Consider the following 25,116-nt stretch of genomic DNA (forward strand, 5'->3'; position numbering starts at 1 on the left):
GTTGTGCCAAAAGAGAGCAAAATAGGGATGTAGTGTTCATGGGTTCAAAGGCTCCCACCTTTTTATTCAGGCATCTTTTCCCCTACCCTTCCTTCTCAGTCCTGAAGAATGGTCTCAGCTTAAATGTCAAATGTTTATTCTTTTCCATGGATGCAACCTGACCTGCTGAGTTCCTCCAGCACTTTGTTTGTGTTGTTTTGGATTTCCAGTATCTGCAGACTTTCTCGTGTTTGTGATTTGAACCTATCATTTTTTAATGCTTCTAAATATCCCTGAGGTTCAAAGGCCTTTCGAAAATAGTAAGAATCAAATAAACAATTGATTTTTAAACTGTTAAATTATTTCACATTTTAAAAAAGTCAAAAATAAAGATAATTGACATTATTATTGCAAAATCTCAAATGATGAAATGAATTTAACTAACTTTGCTCTTTTCTTTATTCAACTATAAAACCCCTATTCAAATAATTGGATGTCAGGATTCTAAACGAGGCTCCAAAAGCAGTTCCCATGGTTTAAATATTAAGGTCCTGTTCTGTTGCCAGACCTCATACACAATCCATTGATGGGGATTGGTGAAGATTTATCAGCTGGAATCAGTCAGTAGTTCTGGCCCTCAATTCTAGAACATACTGGCAATTTATACTAGTGAATGCTGGCAAAACCCACCATCATTTTGGCCAATAATCCTTCTTGTTGTGGACTACCATGACCAACATTTCAAGGGTTTCTCATGAGCATTTTTTTTTGACCCAGTGGCTCCTGCATTTGGGGTGAATTTTAAATTTTAATTTAAAACCAGCACATTATTATTTCCAGATTCTTCTATAAAAAAAAATCAAAAATTCCACAGAGTAATGTAACCACTTAAACTACTTCAGTTTTTATTCATTCTGTGCCGGTACCTACAAGACACAAAGACACAAAAAGTGCCTGAATTTAATTACGTAAATTAATTAAATGAGGTCAAAAACTGTGAGGCATAATTTTATTTTCACTTGTAGAAGAAGTTGAAGGAAAATGCAGATTCTTTTGACCAGACAATGGTAAAGGCTTAGAACTCATTGTCAGAAAGTGAGGCGGTGGCAGAAGCTCTCACCAAATTTAGTCAGTGCTTAGATCAGGGGTGGGCAAACTTTTTGACTTGTGGGCCACAAAGGGTTCTAAAATTTGACAGGGGGGCCGGACCAGGAGCAGATGGACGGAGTGTTTTGGTAATACACCTCATAAGAGAAAATAAAATATCATGGGATATGTAGAAGACATGGGCTTTAATTTCAATTGAAAATGAACAAATGCATTACAACAAAATATCTGTCTATGAAGTCCCATGGTATTTAGCTATTTATTGAAATGACTTTTAAAACACTGAAAATTAAATGAATAAAATACAGCTTTTTTAATAGTAACAGTTACTATTTTAAAGCACTGAAAATTCTGTTATCCTTCAAGATATTATCATCATCACTCTACTCCTGCCTGTCTTTATTTCAAAAACGGTAGGAGATGCAGGTCTACTTGTCCTGCTCCTTCTTATTCAATTGTCCCCTGTGCCAAAACTCAACAACGACCAGCACAAGGACAGAACAGTGACAGCGCGCCAGTATGCGGAGCGCGTTATTTGATCTGGAGCGCATTTTTTATTTTGAGAACGTACGTGCACCTGCGCACTACTCATGTCCATCACTTAACAGAAATGACATGTAACATGTAAGGCTTATTGAAAAAAATATTTTCAAATGCATTTTTTACATAACACAACGAAGAAACTTATTTTTAATTTCAGTGGGAACAGTGTTGTTGGTCTCCCTTTTTAGCCAGCGCATCAAAGTCTGGATTTAGTTTTGTTGTGGCGATTCTCAGGATGGATCTGAGGTGTTGGTCAGTTAACTTGGATCTGTGGCTGGCTTTGTTGATGTTCATGACGCTGAACGCCTGTTCACACAAATAGGTCGAGCTGAACAAAGAGTAAAGCGTAAATGTGGAGTAATACGCTGCACCTCAACAAAGGTCAATGTGTAGCGGTGTGCTACATGCAGCGCTAAAATTACGACACGGAGTCGGTAACTGCAGTCGAAGAAAAAAACTTTATTCGAAATCCCCAGCCTCACTTTTAAGCCTCCCTCAACCTGCCCCCCGTGGCGCAGAGGCTCCAAAGCTCTGTGCTCGCAAATCCCCGCAGGCTATCTCCCTTAGCCGGAATGCTGGCTAATTGTGAGCCGGTTCGGATGTGCCAGGAAATGGGAAGCCACAAATGTATATAGAGTGCGTCATCTATTGGGAAAACGCCAGAATTGCGGGGAAAAAAACGTTAACAAGGTTTATTAATATAATTTCATCAAGTTCTGCGGGCCGGATTAAAAAGCATATGGCCCCCGAGCCGTAGTTTGCCTATGCCTGGCTTAGATGTTTACTTGAAGAGCTGTGATTAGTAAGGAGATGGGGCAGTTGCTAAAAGGTCAAAATTTCCACAAGGATTTTGAGAACATTTAGTTTGATTAGCACCAACTTTACAGTCTTAATGGTCTTTGTTCTTGATCTATAGTCTTACATAGGTTCTGATTAGCCAGGGCATCAAAAGGTATGGGGAGAAAGCAGGAGAGTTGGGATGACTGGAAGAATTGGGATCAGCCATGATAGAATGGTGGAGCAGAGTCGATGGGCCGAACGGTCAACTTCTGCTCCTTTATCTTATGGTTTTATGGTCTTGTTATAAACTTAAATGGTTCTATAAACTGCCTCATTTAATGGCAATGGACCAAAAGCAGATCCCACATTTTAAATGTTAAGTTTCGGTTAAGATCCCCCATACACCCGCCTACCTGCTTCAAGCAGGCTTCAATTATACTGGTGCCTAAGAAGAATGTGGGAATCTGCCTCAATGACTGTCGTCCAGTAGCACTTGAACACACTGTGATGAAGTGCTTTGAGAGGTTGTTGATGAAAAATGTAAACTCCTGCTTAGATCCACTCCAGTTTGCTTACTGTCACAAAAGGTCAATAACAGGCTTAGTCTTGGAACTCCTGGACAGCAAAGATGCATATCAGGATGCTCTTCATTAACAACAGTTTGGCATTCAATACTAAGATGCCCTCAAAACTAATCAATATGCTTCAAGACCCAGGCCTCAGTACTTCCTTGTGCGACTACCTTAGTTCTGTCTTTCAATTTTTTGTCCTTTCCATCAATTTATCACATTTTCTTTGCAGCTTCTTTTGTGACACTCATTGTTTACGACACTTCTTGTTTTAATATAACGCGGTCAGCCACTGACTGATCTAAATCTATATCCAGATTAAATGTTCGCAGTAAATCTAGCAAAAATATTTGAACGTTGCAGAATACTGCTACCAAATTCGAACTGAATGCATTGATATTGTATGTTTCAAGCTATCTGTGTGTTTCAAAGGTCAATAGTTTATGACTAAGAACAGCATTGTAATGAAAATGATGAATACCAGCATTTATCTACATGATGTGCCCATGATATTTATGGTAAAAATGGTAATCTGACCACTTGAAGAAATAAAATTCCAAAATGCCTGTGCATAAATTGTGTGTAAATAATATGGGAATTTCTAATATACTCCTTTCCTTGATATACATTATATTGATATATACATTGATATACATTAATATACATTAACTTTGTAGAGGATGAGTTTAATAGAGCACTGTATTCCTAGAGTAATTATCCATTTCTTTCTATGTTGTTGCTGCATCATGGTTGATCATTAGAATTGCCTGCTGTTTATATAATTGGCAATTAAACAAAATATTTCACGTAATTGTGCCACCATGTGCCAATTTTTCTGAAATATGCAGCCTGATTTAAATCATGTTGCATCCAAAATTTTAGAATCAGTCTCATAACATTTGAATTATTCATTGATATCTTTGCTACTTTTATGTACATAACATTCAATTTGCCTAAAGCAAAACATGGCTTATTAAAACATGGTTTTTTTTACTTTGGCACAGGACAAGAAGTGGGTTCTCAATCATGATGATGTCACTCTTGGAGAATTGCTTGGCAAAGTAAGTGGAAAAGATAACTTTCACTGATTGATCTTATTAAAATGTATAATTCCATATGTTCATCTGTTGTATTTACAAATGTTACTGGTACTTATTACTTCAACTGAACAGTATAAATGTATTCAGTTGATCAACATCTTTGTCTTATTTTGATTAATAAAAGTTGTTTTTTTAATTCTTAATTAACTCATTTGATGCATCTTATGTGTGTGCTCTGGTTTTCCAGCATTTGCAGAATCTCTTGGGTTCTTAATTCATTCTTCTAGTTAGTTGAGCTCAATTCTCAAATCAAAGAAGCGGGTTTGGAATTGAGCTCAATGAGTAATAGGCAATTTGATTCCAGTCCTCAGTCCCTGCTGCTGTTCTTCACGTGAGCAAATGCTGGAATGACTTCATCTAAATGCCAGAATTGTAGAAACTGATATAAATCCCTATTAAGACCTAAGTCAGTAATGGGCAATGCAAGAAATAGTAAATCTAGATGCTGGCTTCCATATACAGAGTATTTTATAAAGTAATAATATGTTTAGAGTACATACAATTTAAACTTTTTTTTGAAATGTTCATTTTAAAAAACATGGTTAAAAGCTTTAATTATTAAAGAATCTCCACAGTGCAGATAAATGGAAAATACTGGAAATCAGATAATAGAAATGCTGAGGGAACCTGTTTCAACATTTCAGATCTTGTTTCAATGTTTGTTCCTGTAAGCAGTCTTAAGCCAAACCTGGAACTGTCCCGCTATTTATGTTTACATTGCAAAGATTTATTAGAAATACATGGAATGCTGTACTTGCTGTGCCCTTAAATTGTATAGTGTTTAAAAATACTTAAGAATTATCTAAAAATATTCAAGAAATACACATTTGGAAGACATATTCAAGATTCTGATTTTTTTAAATCTCAGACAGTTTGCTTCTTTAATATCAAGAAAAATACTGTAATTTCAGCGAAGGTACTTTATATGCAAATAAAATTTCCTCTGAGAATTTTAAATGTAGATAATGAGCATGCAGAGAAATTTACAAATCTATTAAACAGGGAAAAGAAAAATCAGAAAGAAACTGTGCATGCCTCATCATGATGACTTGATTTAATTTAGTATGATTATAATTAAATTTGATGTTACATATTTCAGGGAAACTTTGGAGAAGTTTTCAAGGGAACTTTAAAAGATAAAACTCAAGTAGCTGTAAAAACATGCAAAGAAGACTTGCCACAGGAGCTGAAAATAAAATTTTTATCAGAAGCAAGGTAAATGTTAAATACTGAGAGACACAGAAATGTGTATTGCATTTACTTCTTTGAAATTTGTTTATTTTCATTCCATTTATGCTGACAATTTAATGAACTGTTGAAAAAAGCTAATGTAAATTTCTCCAAAGTCTAAATGATTGTATAGAAGAGAAAAGGAAATGATTCTTGCCTTCCTTTACTCTGATTATGTTCTACTTCCAAATCATGAATTGCAGCAAAGATGGTTAGATAAATATTTTATTTTCATGTGTCTTCCTATGTCTATGGAATAAAATTACTGCTTTATTAGTTTTGGTTTTGTTTAAAACAGATTGATATATCTGTTGATTGTGATGGATCAGATTACAAATTTGGAATCTGCCTTTGATAAGTATAACTGTTTTTTCTCCCGTTATTGTTAATTTTCTATGGATGGGATACAAATCTATATTGATCTGTTGTGTTAGAAGACAGATAATGTGCAGGTTACATTCTCTGAATATGCATGACCTTCTTCCAGCTCTGTTCATTTTATGTGACTCACATTAATTTGAAAGGTAGCTTGCAATTGGAATCAAAGATGAAAGGCAACTATATAAAACTTTGGTAGGACCACATTTGGAGTATTGTGTGTGGTTCTGGTCGCCACATTACTAGAAGGATGTGCTGGTTTTGGAGACGGTGTAGAAAGGGTTCACCAGGATGTTGCCTGAACTAGAGAGTAGGCTGGACAAACTTGGATTGTTTCCTCTAGAACATTGGAGGCTGAGGGACAACGTGATAGAAGTTTATAAAATTATGAGAGGCATAGATAAGATAAATGTTCAGTATCTTCAGAAACTATCACATACTGGAGGAGGTCATAGCTTTAAGGTAATGGAGCAAGGCTAAAGGAGATTTACAAGTCAAGCTTTTTTAAACAGTATTAGTTAGGTGACTGCCGGGGATGTGGTGGAAGCAGATGTGATAGGAACATTTAAGAGATCTTTAGACAGCACTTCAACAGGCTGGGAATGGAGGAATATAGATTATGTGCAGGCAGGTAGGATTAGTTTAAATTGATATTTAATGAGAAATGTACGGTTGTACATTTTGGAAGAAGAAATGATCGGGCAGATTATTATTTAGATGGGGAGAAAATTCAAAAATCGGAAGTGCAAAGGGACTTGGGGGTCCTAGTGCAGGGTACCCTAAAGGTTAACCACCAGGTTGGATCGGCAGTAAGGAAAGCGAATGTTATGTTAGCATTCATTTCAAGAGGAATAGTGAAGGAGGTGTTGATGAGGCTCCATGGGGCACTGGTGAGACCCCATTTGGAATACTGTGTGCAGTTTTGGGCCCCCTATCTTAGAGAGAATGTGCTGATGTTGGAGAGAGTTCAGAGAAGATTCATGAGGATGATTCCTGGAATGCAGGGACTAACATATGAGGAGCTAACATATGAGGGACTAACATTTGTCGGCTCTTGGATTGTATTCATTAGAGTATAGAAGGATGAGAGGGGATCTCATAGAAACATTCCGATTGTTGAAAGGGTTGGACAGAGTAGATGTGGAAAGGCTGTTTCCCTTGGTGGGTGAGTCCAGGACAAGAGGTCACAGTCTTAGAATTAGAGGATACACATTTAAAACAGAGATGAGGAGAAATTTTTTTAGCCAGAAGGTCATGGATTTATGGAATTCGTTGCCACATACAGCTGTGGAGGCCCAATCATTGAGGGTTTTTGAGGAAGAAATTGACTGGTATCTAATTAGGGTATCAAGGGATATAGGAACAAAGTGGGAAATTGGAACTAGACGGGAGAATAGTTTAGCTCATGGTGGAGTGGCAGAGCAGACTCAATGGGCCGAATGGCCTACTTCTGCTCCTTTGTCTGTGATCTCGTGACATCATGGTCAGTACAGACGTCATGGGCCATAGGGTGCATTACTGTACTGTTCTGTGTTAACTACAGATGTGTGAAACTAATATATTGTATAGCTAAAATGTTTGATTGTAAAAAAATGACTATCTGTTTTTGGTGTAAACTTCATTTGGGATGTTATTTCTTTTTCTTATTGGATAGAACTTACATTATTTGTCAAATTTGCACTAAATACTAATAATTGCAAAGCTTTTTTCACTTTTTTTATTTTTGATTTTTTTTCTTCTCTGTGAATGGTTGATAAGTACTCTCCTTGAATCTACAATTTTTCCCTTCCTCCCTTTTTTCCCCTTTCTATTCCTTTAACCTTTAACCTTTTCGCGGGTAGGTTAGTTTTGGTTTTCTTCTGATTTTCTCTGTATTAAGTTTTATATTTCTGCAGAAGATGTTCCAATTTGTAGTTATGTTTTCTAGTGCATAAACTAGTTACCATTTGCTATAGTATTTATACGGAACTGCTGTTAATGACACAGATCTGGAAGTTATATTTGGGTTAGTTTTTTTGGTAGAGCTAGCTGCTTTTTTTGGTAGCCGTCTAGTTTTGGGTTGCGTGGGTGGGGTGGATTTTCCAGTTCTAATAATTGCAAAGCTGACTTTACAAGTTCTCTGTGCATGAATATCTCAATTTTAAACAGGATACTCAAACAGTATGATCATCCAAACATTGTCAAATTGATTGGCGTCTGTACCCAGAGGCAGCCCATTTACATTGTTATGGAGCTTATACAAGGTAAGATCCTTTTACATGGCTAATGTGTTAAATAGATGTCCTTACAGCAATTTATTGAAATGCTTCCCTTCCATTTAGCATTTTTAATGTAATATCTACAAAGTGCTGTGCTTGTTTTTTGAACTGCTTGCTTTCTATAAACATTCCAGTATATGTAAAATACAATTATTAGATATCTCTCGATCAGTCCATTGTATGAAAATATATTTAAAATATTAATGAGGTTTTGCCTTTGAGTTTATCAGAATATCCACTATCCTGGGTTGTTGTTCTTTCAAATGATTTGCACATTTTTCTCACCACCTTTAATTGTAGATTTAGCAACTTGATTTTTTGTTCAATGTCATAATGACCACCTAATTATTTCCCATTATTCAGTACTGCCTGCAATGGAAAGACTGTGCTATTCTATTATTACACAGGGAGACACTCTGGAAAGTCTCATTGCTTTGAAATTCATGCCTAGCTTCTGTTGAGCACCTTTTTGCTACATCTTATAACAAACAACAATTAACTCAAGAGTGGATCAATCATAAGCTTGTTTATTTTACTTGCTGCAAGGGAAGACAAGCTCCGCACAAGAGCTGGTGATAGCTTCAAAAAACCAGGCAGCATAGTTACTCCTTTATACCCAAGTACAGTTTCAGTTCAAGGACATTCTGTTACAGTCGGCCCTCCTTATCTGCGGGGGATTGGTTCCAGGATGCCCCGCAGATACCAAAAAACACGGATGCTCAAGTCCCTTATTTAACCTGTCTCAGTGCGGCAGACTTTCGGACCCGGCAAAGCTCAGGGCCTGCCGCCAGCAGTGTTTCTGTTCTGTTGATGGAAAACAATCACAATTGAAAATAAAGTGGAAATAATAGTGATCGGAAAGAGGTGAAACGCCATCAGTCATTGGAAAAGCGTTAGGCTACGGTAGTCAACGATTGGAACAATTTTAAAGGATAAAATAAGAATAATGGAGCATGTGAAAGGCTCTGCACTGATGAAAGATACAATTATTACTAAGCAACACAGTGGTTTCATTATTGAAATACATACGTTTCTTAAATGTTTTATATGCATAGAAAGGTAAAATATATACTAATGTAAACGTTTGACTGACTGACAATAAATAATACCGAATGTACCTGTTCAGACTTGCTTATAATACCTAATACAAAGTAAATGCTATGTAAATAGTTGTTATACTGTATTGTTTAGGGAATAATGACAAGAAAAAAAGTCTGTACATGCTCAAACAACAAGTGCTGGAGAGAGATCTTCCATATTTTCCCAGTCCGCGGTTGGTTGAATCTGCGTGTTCGGAACCCGCGGATAAGCAGGGCCGACTGTATCTGCTTAATCAGTGTACTTGGCATTCTTCCAGTAATTGAATCTGCAGGGTCTGCAGTTTGTCAAGGACTCAAGTTCCAATGGCGTAATGTTACACAAACACTATTAGCAAAGCACTCTGGTACAATACAGGTTCCATTTTGTAACAGACAAAAATGCTTTTTTGTTACTACAAAAAAGGACATTTCTATAGTTGTAGCACTAAACTTGCTGCACAATAGAGACAGCATTTGTATTCTGCTGCCAAAATTCCATTCCAGTAACTTCTGTGGAAGATAATCTCAGGCATGGAGTACAACCTGCTGTTATAATTATGTAGTAACTTTACCAAATATGACTTAACAGGCAGACACTTGCTGCTTCTATCAATGTATGATCAAGAAGGCTGAAACAGAACAAATAATTAGAAAATTAAAGATGCTTTGGAGAACAGAACAGTATATATTTCCTTGATAAAATGAATGGATAACCAGTTTCAGTGATTTAATATTTTAAGATTTGCTCTTTATGATCACAGCTATATTTGTGATTTCAGTTCAAAACTTGCATTTTCCTTTCTAAAAACGTAAGTTAACTGAATGTTACTACTCAATTGTATCTTATTTTCTGTTCAGGAGGTGATTTCCTTACTTTTTTAAGGAAAAAGAAAGATGATCTGAAAATGAAACAACTTGTGAAGATGTCTTTGGATGCAGCTGCTGGCATGGCTTATCTTGAAGGGAAAAACTGCATTCACAGGTGAGGAAAAGGCTTTATAATTTTTCATAATTTTGTTCCCACAGATAATTTAGCAATATCAAAATTTTGCTTTTCACATCAACATTTTTTTTAAACTACATTATCTGTAAAGTGGGTCCTCTCCAGTGACAAATCATGTGATCTTCAAATCATCTTTTTGTGTTAATCAGACTGCATGCCAACAAGGAGCTAACTTGACTTGTCTGTAGGCGTGAGATGGTATCAAATGAAAGGGATAATGTATGTAAAGCACTTTCTCATTTGGATGCTTTTTTCTCTACACATTGTTTTCCTCGACTTTTAGGGTTTTATTCATGGACTATGAATCAAATAAAGACAAATGAAATGTAGAGACATTTCCAAATATGCATATATATTGGGGAAAAAAGCGAAAATGTTATGCCAGCTTTAAACTTAAGTGAATTGTTAGCCTTCAGGATGCTGTACTTTGGAAATACCTTGCAATCTCGCTTAAGCAACATAGCAACATATCCATCCTTCTGAACTCCATTGGTGAATAAGCAGGTCACAAGTCAAAAATAATAAATTTGATCAGGTTAAAGTGTTGAGAGTTAATTATTGGTGAGTTGTTTTAAAATGTAGTTAATATATTGTAGCAATGGATAATCCATCCTATAATCTGATATTATATGCTTCTTTGGTATCAATTTAATGATAAGCCATTTTGTCCATAAAGTTAGCTCCATGTGGATTAAAAAGGAAAGGTCATTTCAGCAGATGAAGAAGAGAAAGGCTCGTGCTTATCTTCATTCTCATGATATACATTTGCCAGCACTATTGACCTAAGCAGTCACTTTCATTGTCTGTTTCCAGAGCTCATTTTCAGTGTGGCTCTTGCTTGAATTGATATTATTTTATAGGATATTATAGTACAGGATATTATTTTATTTTACAGCAACTGTTAGCATTACTTAATTTTAATTCTTAATTTCTATTTTCTGTTTTATTGTATACAAACTTAAATCTTTTATCATATTCTAACATTCAACTGCATTATTCCAAGATTAGAATAAATTGAATTTGCAATTCTGACTAAAGGTGAGTCTACTCTGTGGAACTTGATCTTTACTGGGATCCCCAGCTTTTCAGTATCTGTAAATTGTTTTTAAAAAGTTATGAAAATTTGTCTTTCCTGTTCTTTCTGGTGCAAAATGCTAAATTTCATTCTCTTGATGCATCTTTATGGTGTTAGGAATATTCAGTGGATTATGTCTTAACCTAATAGTCAATATTAAAATATTTTAAATGAATTTCAGCTTTAGAAGAAATTTTAAGTTTTCTTATGATGGAAGATTCTAGTTCATTCAGCAGCCACAGGCTGGTTGACCTTCATGTAAATTACGATTTCCTGCAATTTATCCAGAAATGTTTAAATCTGACATATCCTCATGGTATTATCTATTTGTGTCTTTTAAGGAGGTCACCAGCTGCAATGAATTTTGCGTCAGTAATTATTCTGGTACTCCATAGAAGTTTGCTGAAGAAATGAAGCAATTTAAAACACACGCCATGAAACTGATGAATTATGTACTATATATTAAGAATTGATTCCTCTTTCATAACGATTTGAGTTATCAGTGGCCTTTCCTCATTCCAGTTGTCTTTCCCCAGCTTGAACCCATCCAAGTGAGCTAAAACAAGTCACCACTTACAGAGCAGCACAACTGTTTTCTTTTAATTTTTATTGAAACTAAGTAACACAACTCATAAAATAATACAAAAAATATAGCATATTACAAGAAACTAAAATGAATTATAATGTAGGATTTTTATGATAAAAATGCCATAAACTATAATGAACTAAACAGTGTTGCAATTTCTGTATTTAAACTGTCCTCATGCTATTTATAATTCTTAAACCATAACTTCAATTTCTGTGTAATTAACTCTAACTTCATGATTCTGTGGACAGCTCATTCCACTAATCAAATGAGGTAATTGGTCCTCTTGATTTTACTGATTGTTCATACCTGCACACTGTTGCTTTGCAAATTGCCCAGGTTTATCCCCACCTTCCCATTTTTGTAACACAAAACAATCATGCTGTGGCAATTGGTTGATGTCATCTCTTCCCCTTAATTATTCCTTCCATGCCATGTTCATTCTTCATAAGGTCAGTTAACCCCAGAAAAAGTGTATTTGTTGTAGTTTTACATTAGTGCCATTTAGGATTAGTCATTATTCACCAGTGCATTGTAGCTCTGTGAAAGCACTGTTTCAGAAATTATTACAAAGCTAAATATTGGTGAGGTTTTGCAAAGGAGTATTATCAAGCAAAATTCAACTCCCATTTGGCCACAGGAGATATTTAGGCTGTTTAAGAAAAGTCTTGGGAGGAGGGTGGAAAGGATTCAGGGGTAGAGAGATTATGTTTGGTCATGGAAGGATTTAAAAAATGATTAAATTTTTAAATTGAGATGTTGCTTAATGAATAATAAGCATATATCTGCCATCATTGACTCAATAAGTCAACAGGACCTGATGTGAATTAGGATATGGGCAACAGAGTTTAGGAATGACTTCAGATTTATGGAGTGTAAGTCATGGAAGCTGGCTAAGTTGTGTTTGAATAATTATTCCTAAAGAAAACTATTGATAGGATTTCAACAGCAGATGAGCTGTGGCAGGAGTGGAGTTGCCTAATGTTATAGAGGTGGAAGCAGTTCTTCTTGATGTTGGATGTGAACATCTAATGCATGTAATGTCACTTATGGAGCATGGAAGCGGGCAAGAGGAAGATCAAGTATTATTATTAGAGTGAGGAAAAAGAAAGGTGAATTTTACACAGATGGAAGGAGGAAGTGTAAATAATTGAATAGTTCCATGGAAACAAATCTACCTAGGAACAACTACTATGTCTAACTTGCACCTGGTGTTGGTAAGTGCCATAGACTTGGACTTTTTATGAGGGTTGTATTTGAATCAGATAAAAAGGCGAGAGAGCTATACTGACCAGTTAAAACAGGAATTAGATAATTTCTACAAGGTGAACTTTTTATCTATCATTTTAAATAAGATTATCAGATCTGTCAGAGTTAATTGACCTTTTTATCTTTAACAGAGACCTTGCTGCGAGAAACTGTCTTGTTGCTGATGGCAATATACTAAAAATCAGTGATTTTGGCATGTCAAGACAGGAAGATGATGGAATTTACTCATCATCTGGTTTGAAGCAGATTCCAATCAAGTGGACAGCCCCTGAGGCTTTAAATTATGGTAAAGGTTTTTATGTGGTGTGTTTGGAAATGTTTACATGTGAGTGTGAGCAGTGAAGGAAACTACTCAATCCATGAAGTCTGCATTGCCTTCTTGTTGTTTAATCATATCTTCCTTTTCCCAAGCTCTTTCTCCATCCTGCAAATTGATTTACCCCCAAGGGCCTTTCCAAATCCTTTGAAGGCTGTGATAATTTTCTTACGGCCTTTGAAGCAGTTTCAGACTGTAATTCATAGCACCTGTTTGCTAAATCAAAATCTACCATTAGCTTCTTGCATTTTTCAAATCTCCTTTCAGCCTCCTTGGACCAACCCAGTTACACCAGTCTAACTTACCAGATTCCAGTCCTTATGGGTGGAGCTCTTCTAGAAAATCTAGACCAGAACTGGATGCATTATTGACCTTACTTTTAAATAAATGTTCCGGTGGCCTCCGTTTTTGTACTCTTTGTCTTGTTAAAGGGACAGGACCTCATCTCCTTCCTGAATTCTTTCAAAGATTTATGCTCCTTGTACTTATGTTGCTAGTCCTAATGAAAGGTTTTGACCCAAAACTTCAGTTGCCCATTTTCCTCCATAGATATTGCCTGACTCATTCAGTTCCTCTAGGTTCCTTTGTGTGTTTACAAGAAACTGTTAAGATTCAAATTAGTAGGCTACGTCATGCAGCATGTAATCTTTGTTTTGCTCATTTTACTCTAGGTAAGTATCTCTTCTGTATTTGCAACAAGTTTGTCATTTCTATAAATTAGTTCAGCTTCAAGAAAGAGATTCCAAATAAAGCTACAATGGCTAATTAGTAGGTATATTTTTCAGAGTGGAACTGAATCACAGATGAACTTGTGTCTGTGGTCTTAGTTCTTCATTGAGATAAGTTAACTCACCAGGGACATTGATATAATCTATATTAGTGGTCACCGACCTTTTTAAGCCCAAGATCCCCTACCTCAGCCTTAGTGAAAGGCAAGATCGACCTACTAAATCGTTTAGAGAAAAAACAGCTGAGATTGTACTTCCAACTTGAGGCCCTTTATTTGGGCTAATTGTATTTTAATTACATAAAATGCTTTTGTCAAACTTTCACATTAATCTAACCAAGAAAATACTGTAACTAGCATATCAAACAGGCATAACGGTATCGAGCTCATCCAATAACGCCTTGAATAAGCGGTGCTGAAGCGCTTTTGCTCGAATCAAGTTTATCAGTTTGACCACCAGTGACAGTACGTGAAAAAAGTCCATGACCTTCCCAGCTGATGAATGACACAGTGATGATCCAGGAAGTTGGGAAAATCAGGGTCATTATGGCATAATGCTATAAAACCAACGTGCGCATTGCTGGGTCCCCATCAGTAGAAATTGCCACCAGTTTATGAATGGGGATGTAATTTTCACAGACATTTTTTTAAAACTCATTGTAAGTATCCTCATCTTTTAAAGTGCAAAAGAGTGAGGAAGTCCTCTTTTGTTGTAAAATCCTGGAAAGCCATTCTGACAGATACAACAAGCTGAGCTCTTTGCATTACGTCCAGGGATTCATCAAACTGTAGTGAACAATATTCACTGAGTGACAAGTCCTTTAACACTTGTCAATCCACATCCTCTGAGCAACATGTTTGCTTGGCTTTCAACCCCAATTTCAGCTCCTCAACTTTCCTGGTATTGGTACATTTAGTGAGATACTAGTATTAGTTTCAGGGGTATGCAAGCTAATGACACCACTGTTTTTGTTTCCCAATTCTTGTACATTTGGGGAATGTTGGAATTTAAAGGGGGAGAAGGGTTGTAATGTGAGCATTATAAAGATAAGTTAATACCAATTAGGATCATGGTAATATAGTAATACTCCCACTATGGAAAGTGTTTGTAAAGAGAGATTGTTTCCGGGGTTGTGGGGGTTTTCCTTCCGATGTTTCTGCGGTGCGCATCAGTGAAAACTTCAGTGTGTGAATATCGTTTTATCGTCCTAGATAAAGTTGTTCCTTTTGGGCATGAAGTTGTCAAGTGGTCCTTTTTCAAAGTAGAAGTTACGACATATTTGCATCAAAAGGTTGATCAGGCATAATGTATTTGTGTATTATTTGGGGGGTTTTTTGGGATCTACTGTGAAAGTCTCAAAGATCGACCGGTCGATCATGATCGACTGGTTGGCGACCACTAATCTATACCTTTATCATCATCTGAGTTAGCTCAACTGACCTCAGCACCTGAAGCTAAGGGTAGAAAATAACACCCAGTATTCCTGTTCTCCATTAGCAGCCATGTTTGGTTAAACTCAATAACAGGTAATGGACATGTCAATATTGATGTCTACAATTAGGCAAAGAAGAGCTACCTGTACAAATTACTAGAGGGAGAAGTATAATTAGCGTGAAGGGATAGAGCATCTTTTAGAAAAGCGATACATCATGCTACACTTCCATCCTTCCTCTGCAAAAAAAAAGCAAATGTGGGCTTTCCTAGAGCTGCACAATAAACTCAGGTTTATCTACTTCTGTTCAAAGTTCAAAGTAAATTTATTATCAAAGTACGTTTCTGTCACCATATATAATCCTGAGATTAATTTTCTATTAATGTTTATGTTAAAATACTACAAACATATTTCCAATGTACAAAATAGATGAAGAGACACTTGATATGTTGTTCTGTTGCAGGACGATACAGTTCAGAGAGTGATGTCTGGAGCTTTGGGATACTTCTATGGGAAACATTTAGTTTAGGAGTATGTCCTTATCCTGGAATGACCAATCAGCAGGCACGAGAACAGGTTGAAAAAGGTAAAGTTATGAACATCAAATCAAGAGTTTATTAAAAGGGAACAGGCCTATGTGAAATCTCTGGCAAGCTATGTATTAACTTTGCCATGTTTCTTGGAATATTGGCTGTGTATAAGTCTTTCCAAAATTTGATGTCTTCCTTATACTTAAAAGAACATAATTTACCAGTTGGGGCCATGTCAATTCCCATGGAATCAATCCCATCAGACTCATTCCTGTTATTTCCTTACACCTATTATTCTCTCTCACATATACCCAATGTTACTTTTGCCATTAACCTACAATAAAAGTCATAAAGTCGATTAAAATAACCAATTAACGTACCAGCACATCTTTGGGATGTCAAAGGAAACCCATGGTCTGGAAGGGAATGTCCAAGCTCTGCCCCGTCATGATCCAAGGTCAGAGTCAAACACAATTACGTGAAGCTAAAGGCAAGTGTAATGTCTTCTACTCCATTGTGTTCTCATTAATACAGGAGTTATAAAAGATCGTATCCAACCAAAATCCATTAAATTTTTACTCTAAACCAGACTTTCTCAAACTTTTTGCCCTTGAGGAACCCTTGAACTCATTTTCAGGTCTCAGGGAACCGTTGCAAAAAATTATATCTACACCTCATGGTATGTTAGTGTGATCAATAAGTTGTAGATATAATAATACAAAAATAATTGTCAATGCTCTTGAGTAGAGAATTTTTTTTTTAGCTTTCTTGAAATTAATCTCTTTCTTTCCTTTTCATAAATTTTAAAAACTCATAAGGTAAACCTAATAAATTTCTCAATTCTGGGTCGAACTTGAGATAAGCACACACAGATTTCACTTTTAATTGAAATGATACACTTTCTGTCCTTGCTGTTGATGCTTGTTCTACAAGAAAAAGCTTGCTCACACATGGAAGAAGTTGAAAACTGCTGCAAAATATTCATTTCTTTCCTATGAATGGCAGGATACTCTTCTTTCACAGAAATCCGGAACTTGTCCAGGGACTGGTCAGTAAATCTCTTCTTGAGTACATGATCAGAGTGCAGCTCACAAAGTTCTTCCTCTTCTCTCAAGGTCAAGTTCTCAGGCTAAGCAGAAGATTCAAAGAAAGTGTTCCTCACTTTCATGCATTTGTGTTGAAAGGGAGGAAAAATACTATTCAATTTTGTTTGCAGTTCTTCCAGGTGGTTTCCTGTAAGACTCAAGACTTTCTGACAACCTTCCTCACTCTCAAGCCCAAGCAGCAGTGTAAACCTTTCAGAATTTCCTTTTGCAATATTTTTTTTCCAAAAATTCAGTTTCCTTTTAAATCCAATAATCTTGTCGCTGGAAGTTAAAATATTTTCTCCAGGGCCTTACAGAAACTTGTTCAGCTGGTTCATAAGATGAAAGATGTCAGCTAAGTAGGCTTGTTTCTGCAATTCACCTTTTAGCTCAAACACCCTGTTGAGAACTCTTCCTCTGCTAAGCCACAGGATTTCTGTGTGTATGCCCTTTTCCAGGTTTTCACTCAGTTTTTTTAAACATTCTCGGGTGAGCTTGTTGTAAAGCTACTAAATAACTTGCTTCCTGAACCGTTTTACAGATTTTAAGATTTTATTTTCAAAAGCTTTAATCTGTTTGTTTTAAGGATCCAATAGTCATTTAAAATAAGCAGCACTTTTACGCATTGTTTGGCTGTGATTTGTAGTCAAGTGCCTTTTCAATTTTGCTGGAGCCATTGCTACATGTGTAAGTTGTTTGCCATAGACATGGCACAATGGAATAGACAACTTGGATCACCAGTCCATTGAAACGCATTGATAAGTAGCTTTCATTGTAAAGATGGACTTTTTTTTGTATCAGTTCTTGAACTAGTGCAGTGAAATGACTCGGAAGGTTGTATCTTTGTCATTAACTTAGTACTGTCTGCAGGTCTAGAATCCTCCTCTTCCATCTCACACTTCCTCTTCAATAATCGCCACACTGAACCATCTTCAGAATGAAAATTTCCCTCCAGTTTTCTACTACACTGGTAGTTTGTTCATTCCCATAAGCCAGTCAGCAGTGTGTAAGGGGAAGTTGAGGGAGGTAATGCGGGAGGGAGAGGTTGATGTCACAGCCCAGTTGGGCGCGTCTATTCAGTGCTTGGAAAATGCACCTCATGTTCCTCATCAGCCAACTGTCCTCTCCTCCATGCAATACAGCAGTCATCATCAGCCTACCATCCACCCCTCTGTGCAGTACGGTGCTCATTAATTATCAATTGCTTCCCCAATCTTGCATCAAAAACTGAGAATGGACTCAACCAGATAAAAGTGGTCCTATTGCACACTGCCATACTGGTCTGTAGTGGTCTAATGAGATCACTAACAGGGCTGATTGCTAACAATCACTAACAGTGCCCAACACTGTGAGCATTAGCATTATGCATTGCACCAAGTTCAAAAAATGATGTTTTTTTAATATCATGTTTACTCGCAGAACCCCTAGTGACTTCTCACAGATCCCACTTTGAGAAACCCTGCTCTAATCATTTCATATGATGTTTTACTTGAGACTGAATCTGACTTTGTAGTTTTATTTATAATATTTCATGTAAATATTAAATTCACTTGGAATGTTTGAAAATTATAATTACTTAGCATTATTATTATAACTGCTGATGACTTTCAAAGGTATTTATGAAACCAGACATATTATTTAGTGGAAGAATGATGCATCTAAAGATCCTGTACAAGAATAGTAATTCAAAAATAAGTATCTGGAAATATTGTGGGCATCTATGGTGCACAAAAATGAATTGGCCCTTGTATTGATTAGACTGCCTCAAAGTCATCATTGCAAATAGATTGTCTTTCATTAAGAAAGTGAACAAATCTAACATTAATTTCAAAACATGTTGCCATTTAGTAATAAAAATGAGTTCTCAAAGTGGGAGAGTGCAGGAGGTTGAATCATTTGAAAGCTGGAGTAAACAGAATTTTGTTCTTTAAGAAGAAGAGTAAAAGCTGATGCCAAGATCCATTCAGCATTGCTCTTATTAGAAAGCGAGGGGAACATTGCAAATTTTAAAATGTACCTTAATACTTTCTCAGGTTACAGGATGTCTGCACCGCAGAAATGTCCAGAGGATATCTACAACTTAATGCTGAAATGTTGGGAGTACAAACCAGAAAACAGACCAAATTTCAGTGATGTACACAAAGAACTCTTGGGTATCAAGAAAAAGGTAATATAGTGGAACAGAGCAAATGCTGATTGTAGGAAATTCAGTATTCAAGTACTGAAACAAAAAAAAATCAGGAAATTACAATTTTCCTTCCACATTGTAATTAAAATTATGGAAACACGTTAGCATATATTTTATTTACAGTTTATAATTGTTTATTTCCTGTTGTTCTGGCCTGTAAATAATGATAAGGTACATTATGGGGAAAGGCCTTTCCAATGTTTTATAAAAAACAGACTAATTGCAAATTATTTTGACAATTAACTTGCAACTCCTAGTAAAATTCTGCGGTAATCATGTTCTAAAATGTAAGTAAAACAAGGAGATTTAGTGCATTTACTTGGAGTGTTATTGAAATGCAATACCAAGAATTTCAGTGGAATTGATTTAAAGCTGGTGTATTTTAAATTTAGTATTGTAGAAATCAGATTCACAACATTCCAAAGGGGGAAAAAATAACCTGACCGGGGAATATTGATGTTATAAAAAGCACTGAAATGACTAAATTGCATATATAAAGTGAACACGAGCAAAAGAACATTGATTTATCTCATGCTGTAATTGATTACCAGTGCTTATAATTTTTGGTGTTGCAAGTTGTTGCAGATGTTAGGGAAAATAATTCCATAATGTACCTGACATTCCAGTAATCTAAACTGTGCAAAGTCCTCTCTCTTTGAATCAAATGTTAAAATTGTTTTTCCATTTATTTCAATTTTGAGACCTTTGATCATTATGCTTACAAATGTATTTTGCAGCTATTCTTAAAATGTTTGAGTATTTTCTAAACAAAACTGGGCATTTGGCCAATCTTTAACAGGGACAATATTGTTTTTCCATTTAAATATTCACTGCTGAATGTTAACCCTTTGATTATAAACTGCATTTCCTATTTTCTAAGAATCTGAATTAATGATTCCTCACAGTGAATTAACTATTTAAAAGATTAGAGAAAGCTTGCAGACGCAATGCAGCATTTCCTAATTTGTAACCACTCAAAAATAATCCATATTAAAACTGTAGTTATGACTTTGGAGAACTGTCATTTGAGGTAGAAAGACCAGTGGCTAAAAAGCTGTACGTCTTTTACCCTTATACACATTTTTTTAAAAAAAATTCTTAATTTGGATTTACCATATTATTGCAGGAGAGATGTACTGTATGATTCTCCAGCTTTAATATAGAATTTCCAAAAGCACCATTTGTTATTAAGACAGCACAGACTTCAGTATGGCTTGAGAGGAGTAAGTCAGCTGGAGATCACTGTTAAAAAAAACATTGTTTTCTTAATGCTGTGGGGAAGTTTTATTTCATTATTTCATACCGGCATCTGATCCGGTTATGGTTTATAAGCTGTGATGTTTCAAAGTATTATGCATGTGCCAAGTTTTTATTGCTTGGATACCTGCCACAGATCTTTTAAGGTTCACTCCAATTTCAATTTACTATATTCAGACATCCCACCCTGCAAAAAATCATTTCAGGAAGATAGCATCATCACCCCTGCCCCCTGCAACCCCATATCCCCTCCACCCCCAGTCGACCTCCATGGAGTCAGAGGACATTTGATTATGAAAGAACACAACAATTTATTTGATCACATATTGAAACTATTTACACACACACACATACACACTCACATATATAGTATTTTGTTGGCAGTCTCAATGCAAATAGCTTTTCTATTTTTTTTGCAAACTTTCCTTGTACTGTGATGTGGCTTGCTTGGCAGATTTGAGCATTTTACCATAAGTCTCAATCTCATAGCAGTCTGTGTCAATTAATTTGTTATTTTTGCAAGACATCAGATTCACAAATGTTTTGTGAGATAGCTGACTTCTGAATTCTGTCTTAATGTGACGCGCCATGTTGAATGCCCTTTCTACATCACAATTAGAATTTAGCAGCACCAAAAGCAGCTTCATCAACCGGCAGAGCTCTTTGAATCTCAACTGCCCTGTGTTCACAGATTTTACTTTGGACAGCTTCCCCCAGAACTCATCAACTGGCAAACTTCTGTGGGGTGAAGTATGTTTTATATTTTCTTTTTTTGGAACACTCTGCCATGGCGCTGCAGGACATTAAACTGAACCGATGGACAATGAAAGAGAGAGAGAGAGATTGACTGTAAAGCCAGCCCACAGAGAAAACTGATAGGTCCACTTAGCGCAAAGAGAGACCAATCAGGATGCTCTCTCTCTCTGTCTCTCTCTCGCTCCCTCTTCCTCTCTCCACCCCTCCCGCTTGCTCTCAAAAAATCGATTTCTGGGATATATATAATTTGCGTGCGTCAGGGAACCGCTATCAATATGCAGGAGACTCCTGGAACTTCCAGGAGAAGTGGGATGTCTGTATATTTATCTGTTGTATCTTGCTTAAACTAAATTGAAAGTTGTGATAAGTTTCAGGACATAGTCTGAAAGAATCTTTGTTTCAGAAAATTATTACTGAAATAAAGATGCATAAAGCAAGCATTGCTGAATAACTGAGCTCCTGCATGCTTTGCTAATTACATGTTGTTTCACACCAGAATCTTTTTGCTATAATTATTTTGTCCCTTGTGGTATTTGAATATGAGAACAGCACGTTTACCTACTTTCACTTAATGATTTGTAATACTGAACTCAGTACCTGCAATTATATAGATAAAATAATAAAACAATTTGAAATACTGTACTGTAAATGATGGTACCATTGGTGATACTTATAAATATTCAGGTCTAAAATCTCCATTGTTCTACTTTTCAAATGTTTACAAGCATGAGCTGATGTGTCACACATCAGTTTGCTTAGTATGTTTAGGCAATATTGGTCTTTGACAGTTTTGGAATTTACATAAAGTAATTTACAATTGTTTTAAATCTAAACCTATCTTGTAAACATCAGTACCATATATAGGAATTTTATGAATTTAGATTCTAGAGAATTATTGTTCATAGAAACTAAGCTGTGCTAAGTATATTTTGAGTACTTTGTGCAGCGTTTACGAAAAATTTTGTAACATTATTATTTAACAGCTACTGATCATTGATTTTTTTTATATAACTAATCCAATATAAGGGCTTTTGTTTTAAAAAGAATGAAGTTTACATTTGTAACCCAGTTTTCCACTTAGTAAATATTTAATTACTTTCATTGCACTGTTTCCAAGGCAAACTTAGCTTTGCACATGAAAAATGAATGCTTGGCAAGTTCCACAGAAAAAAAGTAAGTTTTGGTGCAGTAATGTATTTACAGAATTCTCAGTATTTTTAAACAGGTGTTCTTGGTTGCTCAATGGATTTTTTTCTTTTTTTTACCCCATCAATTTCACATTTCTGTTACCAATTTTGTAAACTGAAGCTGGTCACAGTAAGATCAGTAAATTCCCTTAAACTGGGTGGATAAAACGTGTTTTTGCCTGCAAAAGAAAGGTGATTACTTTGACTTTATTATGGAATTATTGATAGTGTGTCGTTTGTACTGTGTCCACAGTCATGACTACACATTCGCCTATGACATACTATCACATTAGCCACATTATCCAGCCATGAGTGAAGATCACAAAAATAATCCTAATCTAAATGCATTTAAATTTATTATAATGTGCATTATGGAATCAGTGGTGTATTTTGAAATTCACATGGCTTTTACATTGCCACTAAAAGCTTTTTCTCACTGCCTATAGATTAGAATCCTAGGAAAGATGTTTCACACTAGAGGAGACTTGCAATACCAACGTACCTGTGAAGGGAACTCCTAACAGAGATACCAACAGAAGTTTGGTTTAATCTCTGACGTCAGATGAGATTTTACATTCAATTGGTAAATGTAAACTGAAGAAAAATATGGGAGATGGTTTGTATTCTGCCAGACCCCAGTAAATATTGTAGCCATTTTTTTCAAGTGATATAAGAATTAACAATTGGTCTTGCAGCAATGTCAAAAATTTAAATCACCTTCAATTAATGGGATTTAACACCTCTCAGTGCATGGTTTTGATAGTTTGACCCTTTTTTAAGTTGGCACAGGCCCATAATGTTTATAATAAGAAAATACAGGAATGCTCAGCACCTGCAGAGAAAGAAACGTTCACCTGAAAACTTTAACTTTGTTGCTTTCTACAAAAATGTGGCCTTCCGTGTTGAGTAGCTCCTGAATTTTCTGTTTTCATTTTCAGTTGCCCCACAATTTTTAATCATCTTAATTGCATTCTTTCTAACCGATCTATACTTGACCCATTGCTGTTATATTACTGTGACTATATCAGAATGCAGAATGTCTAGTTACTTTAAAATCAGTGATTTAAGGTAAAGGTCTACCTTGCCTCATGTCCCATGGTTGATGCCTTTCACGCTGCCACAGCCCAGTGGCTATAACCCTTCACTTTCCTGCTGTGTGCCATATACGTGTATTACCTTTCTACTAACCAAATTATATTTTGCTGCCACTTAATATAATTGCTGCCACTAATAATAACAAATAGCAAGTCATATTTTACTTTTCAAAAGCTCCATTGCAGTGTTATTTGGTGTCATAATTAAGACCAGAATTCTATTTTTTTTATGCACCTTTTCTTTTACTAATATTAAGCTTCTATCTTTTTCAAAGAAAGTAAAACAAACTTTCAACACTGGAACTATGTAATTCATAAAAATGTTTCAATCTTTCTGTCAATGTTTGCTTAAATTTAAAATCTTATTTTTAATGATGTACAGTATAATATTTCTACCCCAAAATAAATGAAATTTTTGCTATGTCCATTGGGGAAATCATGTTCAAAATACCAAACAGAAACTTGTCTTTTGTACTTTTTTTAAACAATCCTGTGTTAACATTTATTTATTTTGTACTTTTGTTTTTACAGTGAATTTACAGGGATTTTGAAATGACATGTTATATTCTCTGAATTCTGTGCTATTGTGAATTGCAGACTTGTTCCTGAACTGCTTCTGTGTCATTTTAGACCAAATACCACTAATAAGTCTGTTGATATTTATGTAATCCTTTAATAAAAAGAATGGAGACTCTGGATTGTTGTTTTTAATCAATACTGGAAAATTGAAAAGTACACTTTTAGGCCCAGCTCTTGGACATTACTGTTTATTTCACACTAATTATTTTACTGCTTAGTTTTACTGCTGATCTAATGTCAGAAATGAGTCAGAATAGAATTTTTTTTTGTATGAAAACCCATAAGGAGTCATCCACCTTAATTTAAAATCTATTGTGTTGGTTATTGCAGCTGTAATCTAAAGTATAAAAATCTCTAAATATAGTATCAGCAGCATTAAAATTACAATTTTAATATTATTGACTGTGTATGTCAAGGAACTATTGCCTTTACTTGTATTTAGAACTGAATGCCAACTAAAGTGCAAGATGGTTTGAGGACTGCTTCACTACTTCTTGTTCCTGGTGGATGAAGTTACCCATTTTTTTTCTGTTTAATGGTTTGAGAAGAGAAAGGATTCAAAACAGAAGGGATTGGGCTTACAATGTTTTTTTAAAATAAAAAACAATGTCCACTGTTAGCACAGACACTATGTTTGGAGAATAATCATATGAAGTCTTTGAATCGAACTTAAGGATTAAAATCACTACTGAGTGCGTAAAGAATTTGACGGAGAAGAGAAAAATATTCAGGCACATTTCTGACCTATGTCAACGAGCCGTATTATCTTGATAGAATTGATAATAGAAGGTATATAATTATATATTCATGAGTTATTTTAGCTGGTATGGAATATATCCAACATACCTGGGTAGGAAATAAATCTTGGCATGGTAGAGGTTCTGTTGAAATACAATGTTGGTGTTAGACCTTAAGCAGTGAGGTCTAAGATAAGGATTAATTGGGAATAAAAGTTCTCTGTTGATGAATGGCCAGTTTTATTAAGAAATCAGAGAAAAGGCAAAGTGA

At 35.6% G+C, this 25,116-nt stretch overlaps 1 protein-coding gene across 2 annotated transcripts in view; it reads left to right on the forward strand.

Annotated features, from left to right (window-relative positions):
* fer (fer (fps/fes related) tyrosine kinase) overlaps positions 1-24,225 on the forward strand; it is a 128,522-nt gene extending 104,297 nt beyond the window's left edge. For both annotated transcript variants that reach the window (XM_059969499.1, XM_059969498.1), the window contains 8 exons: positions 3,983-4,039; positions 5,178-5,293; positions 7,835-7,929; positions 9,882-10,005; positions 13,088-13,242; positions 15,896-16,018; positions 19,081-19,214; positions 22,882-24,225. In XM_059969499.1, coding sequence (XP_059825482.1) covers positions 3,983-4,039; positions 5,178-5,293; positions 7,835-7,929; positions 9,882-10,005; positions 13,088-13,242; positions 15,896-16,018; positions 19,081-19,214; positions 22,882-22,956 — 879 coding nt within the window. In that variant the 3' untranslated portion in view covers positions 22,957-24,225. The remainder of the gene's footprint in view (positions 1-3,982; positions 4,040-5,177; positions 5,294-7,834; positions 7,930-9,881; positions 10,006-13,087; positions 13,243-15,895; positions 16,019-19,080; positions 19,215-22,881) is intronic.
* The last annotated feature ends 891 nt before the right edge of the window (positions 24,226-25,116 follow it).

This window comes from Hypanus sabinus, chromosome 5, assembly GCF_030144855.1.
Source record: "Hypanus sabinus isolate sHypSab1 chromosome 5, sHypSab1.hap1, whole genome shotgun sequence".
Classification (NCBI taxonomy): Eukaryota; Metazoa; Chordata; class Chondrichthyes; order Myliobatiformes; family Dasyatidae; genus Hypanus; species Hypanus sabinus.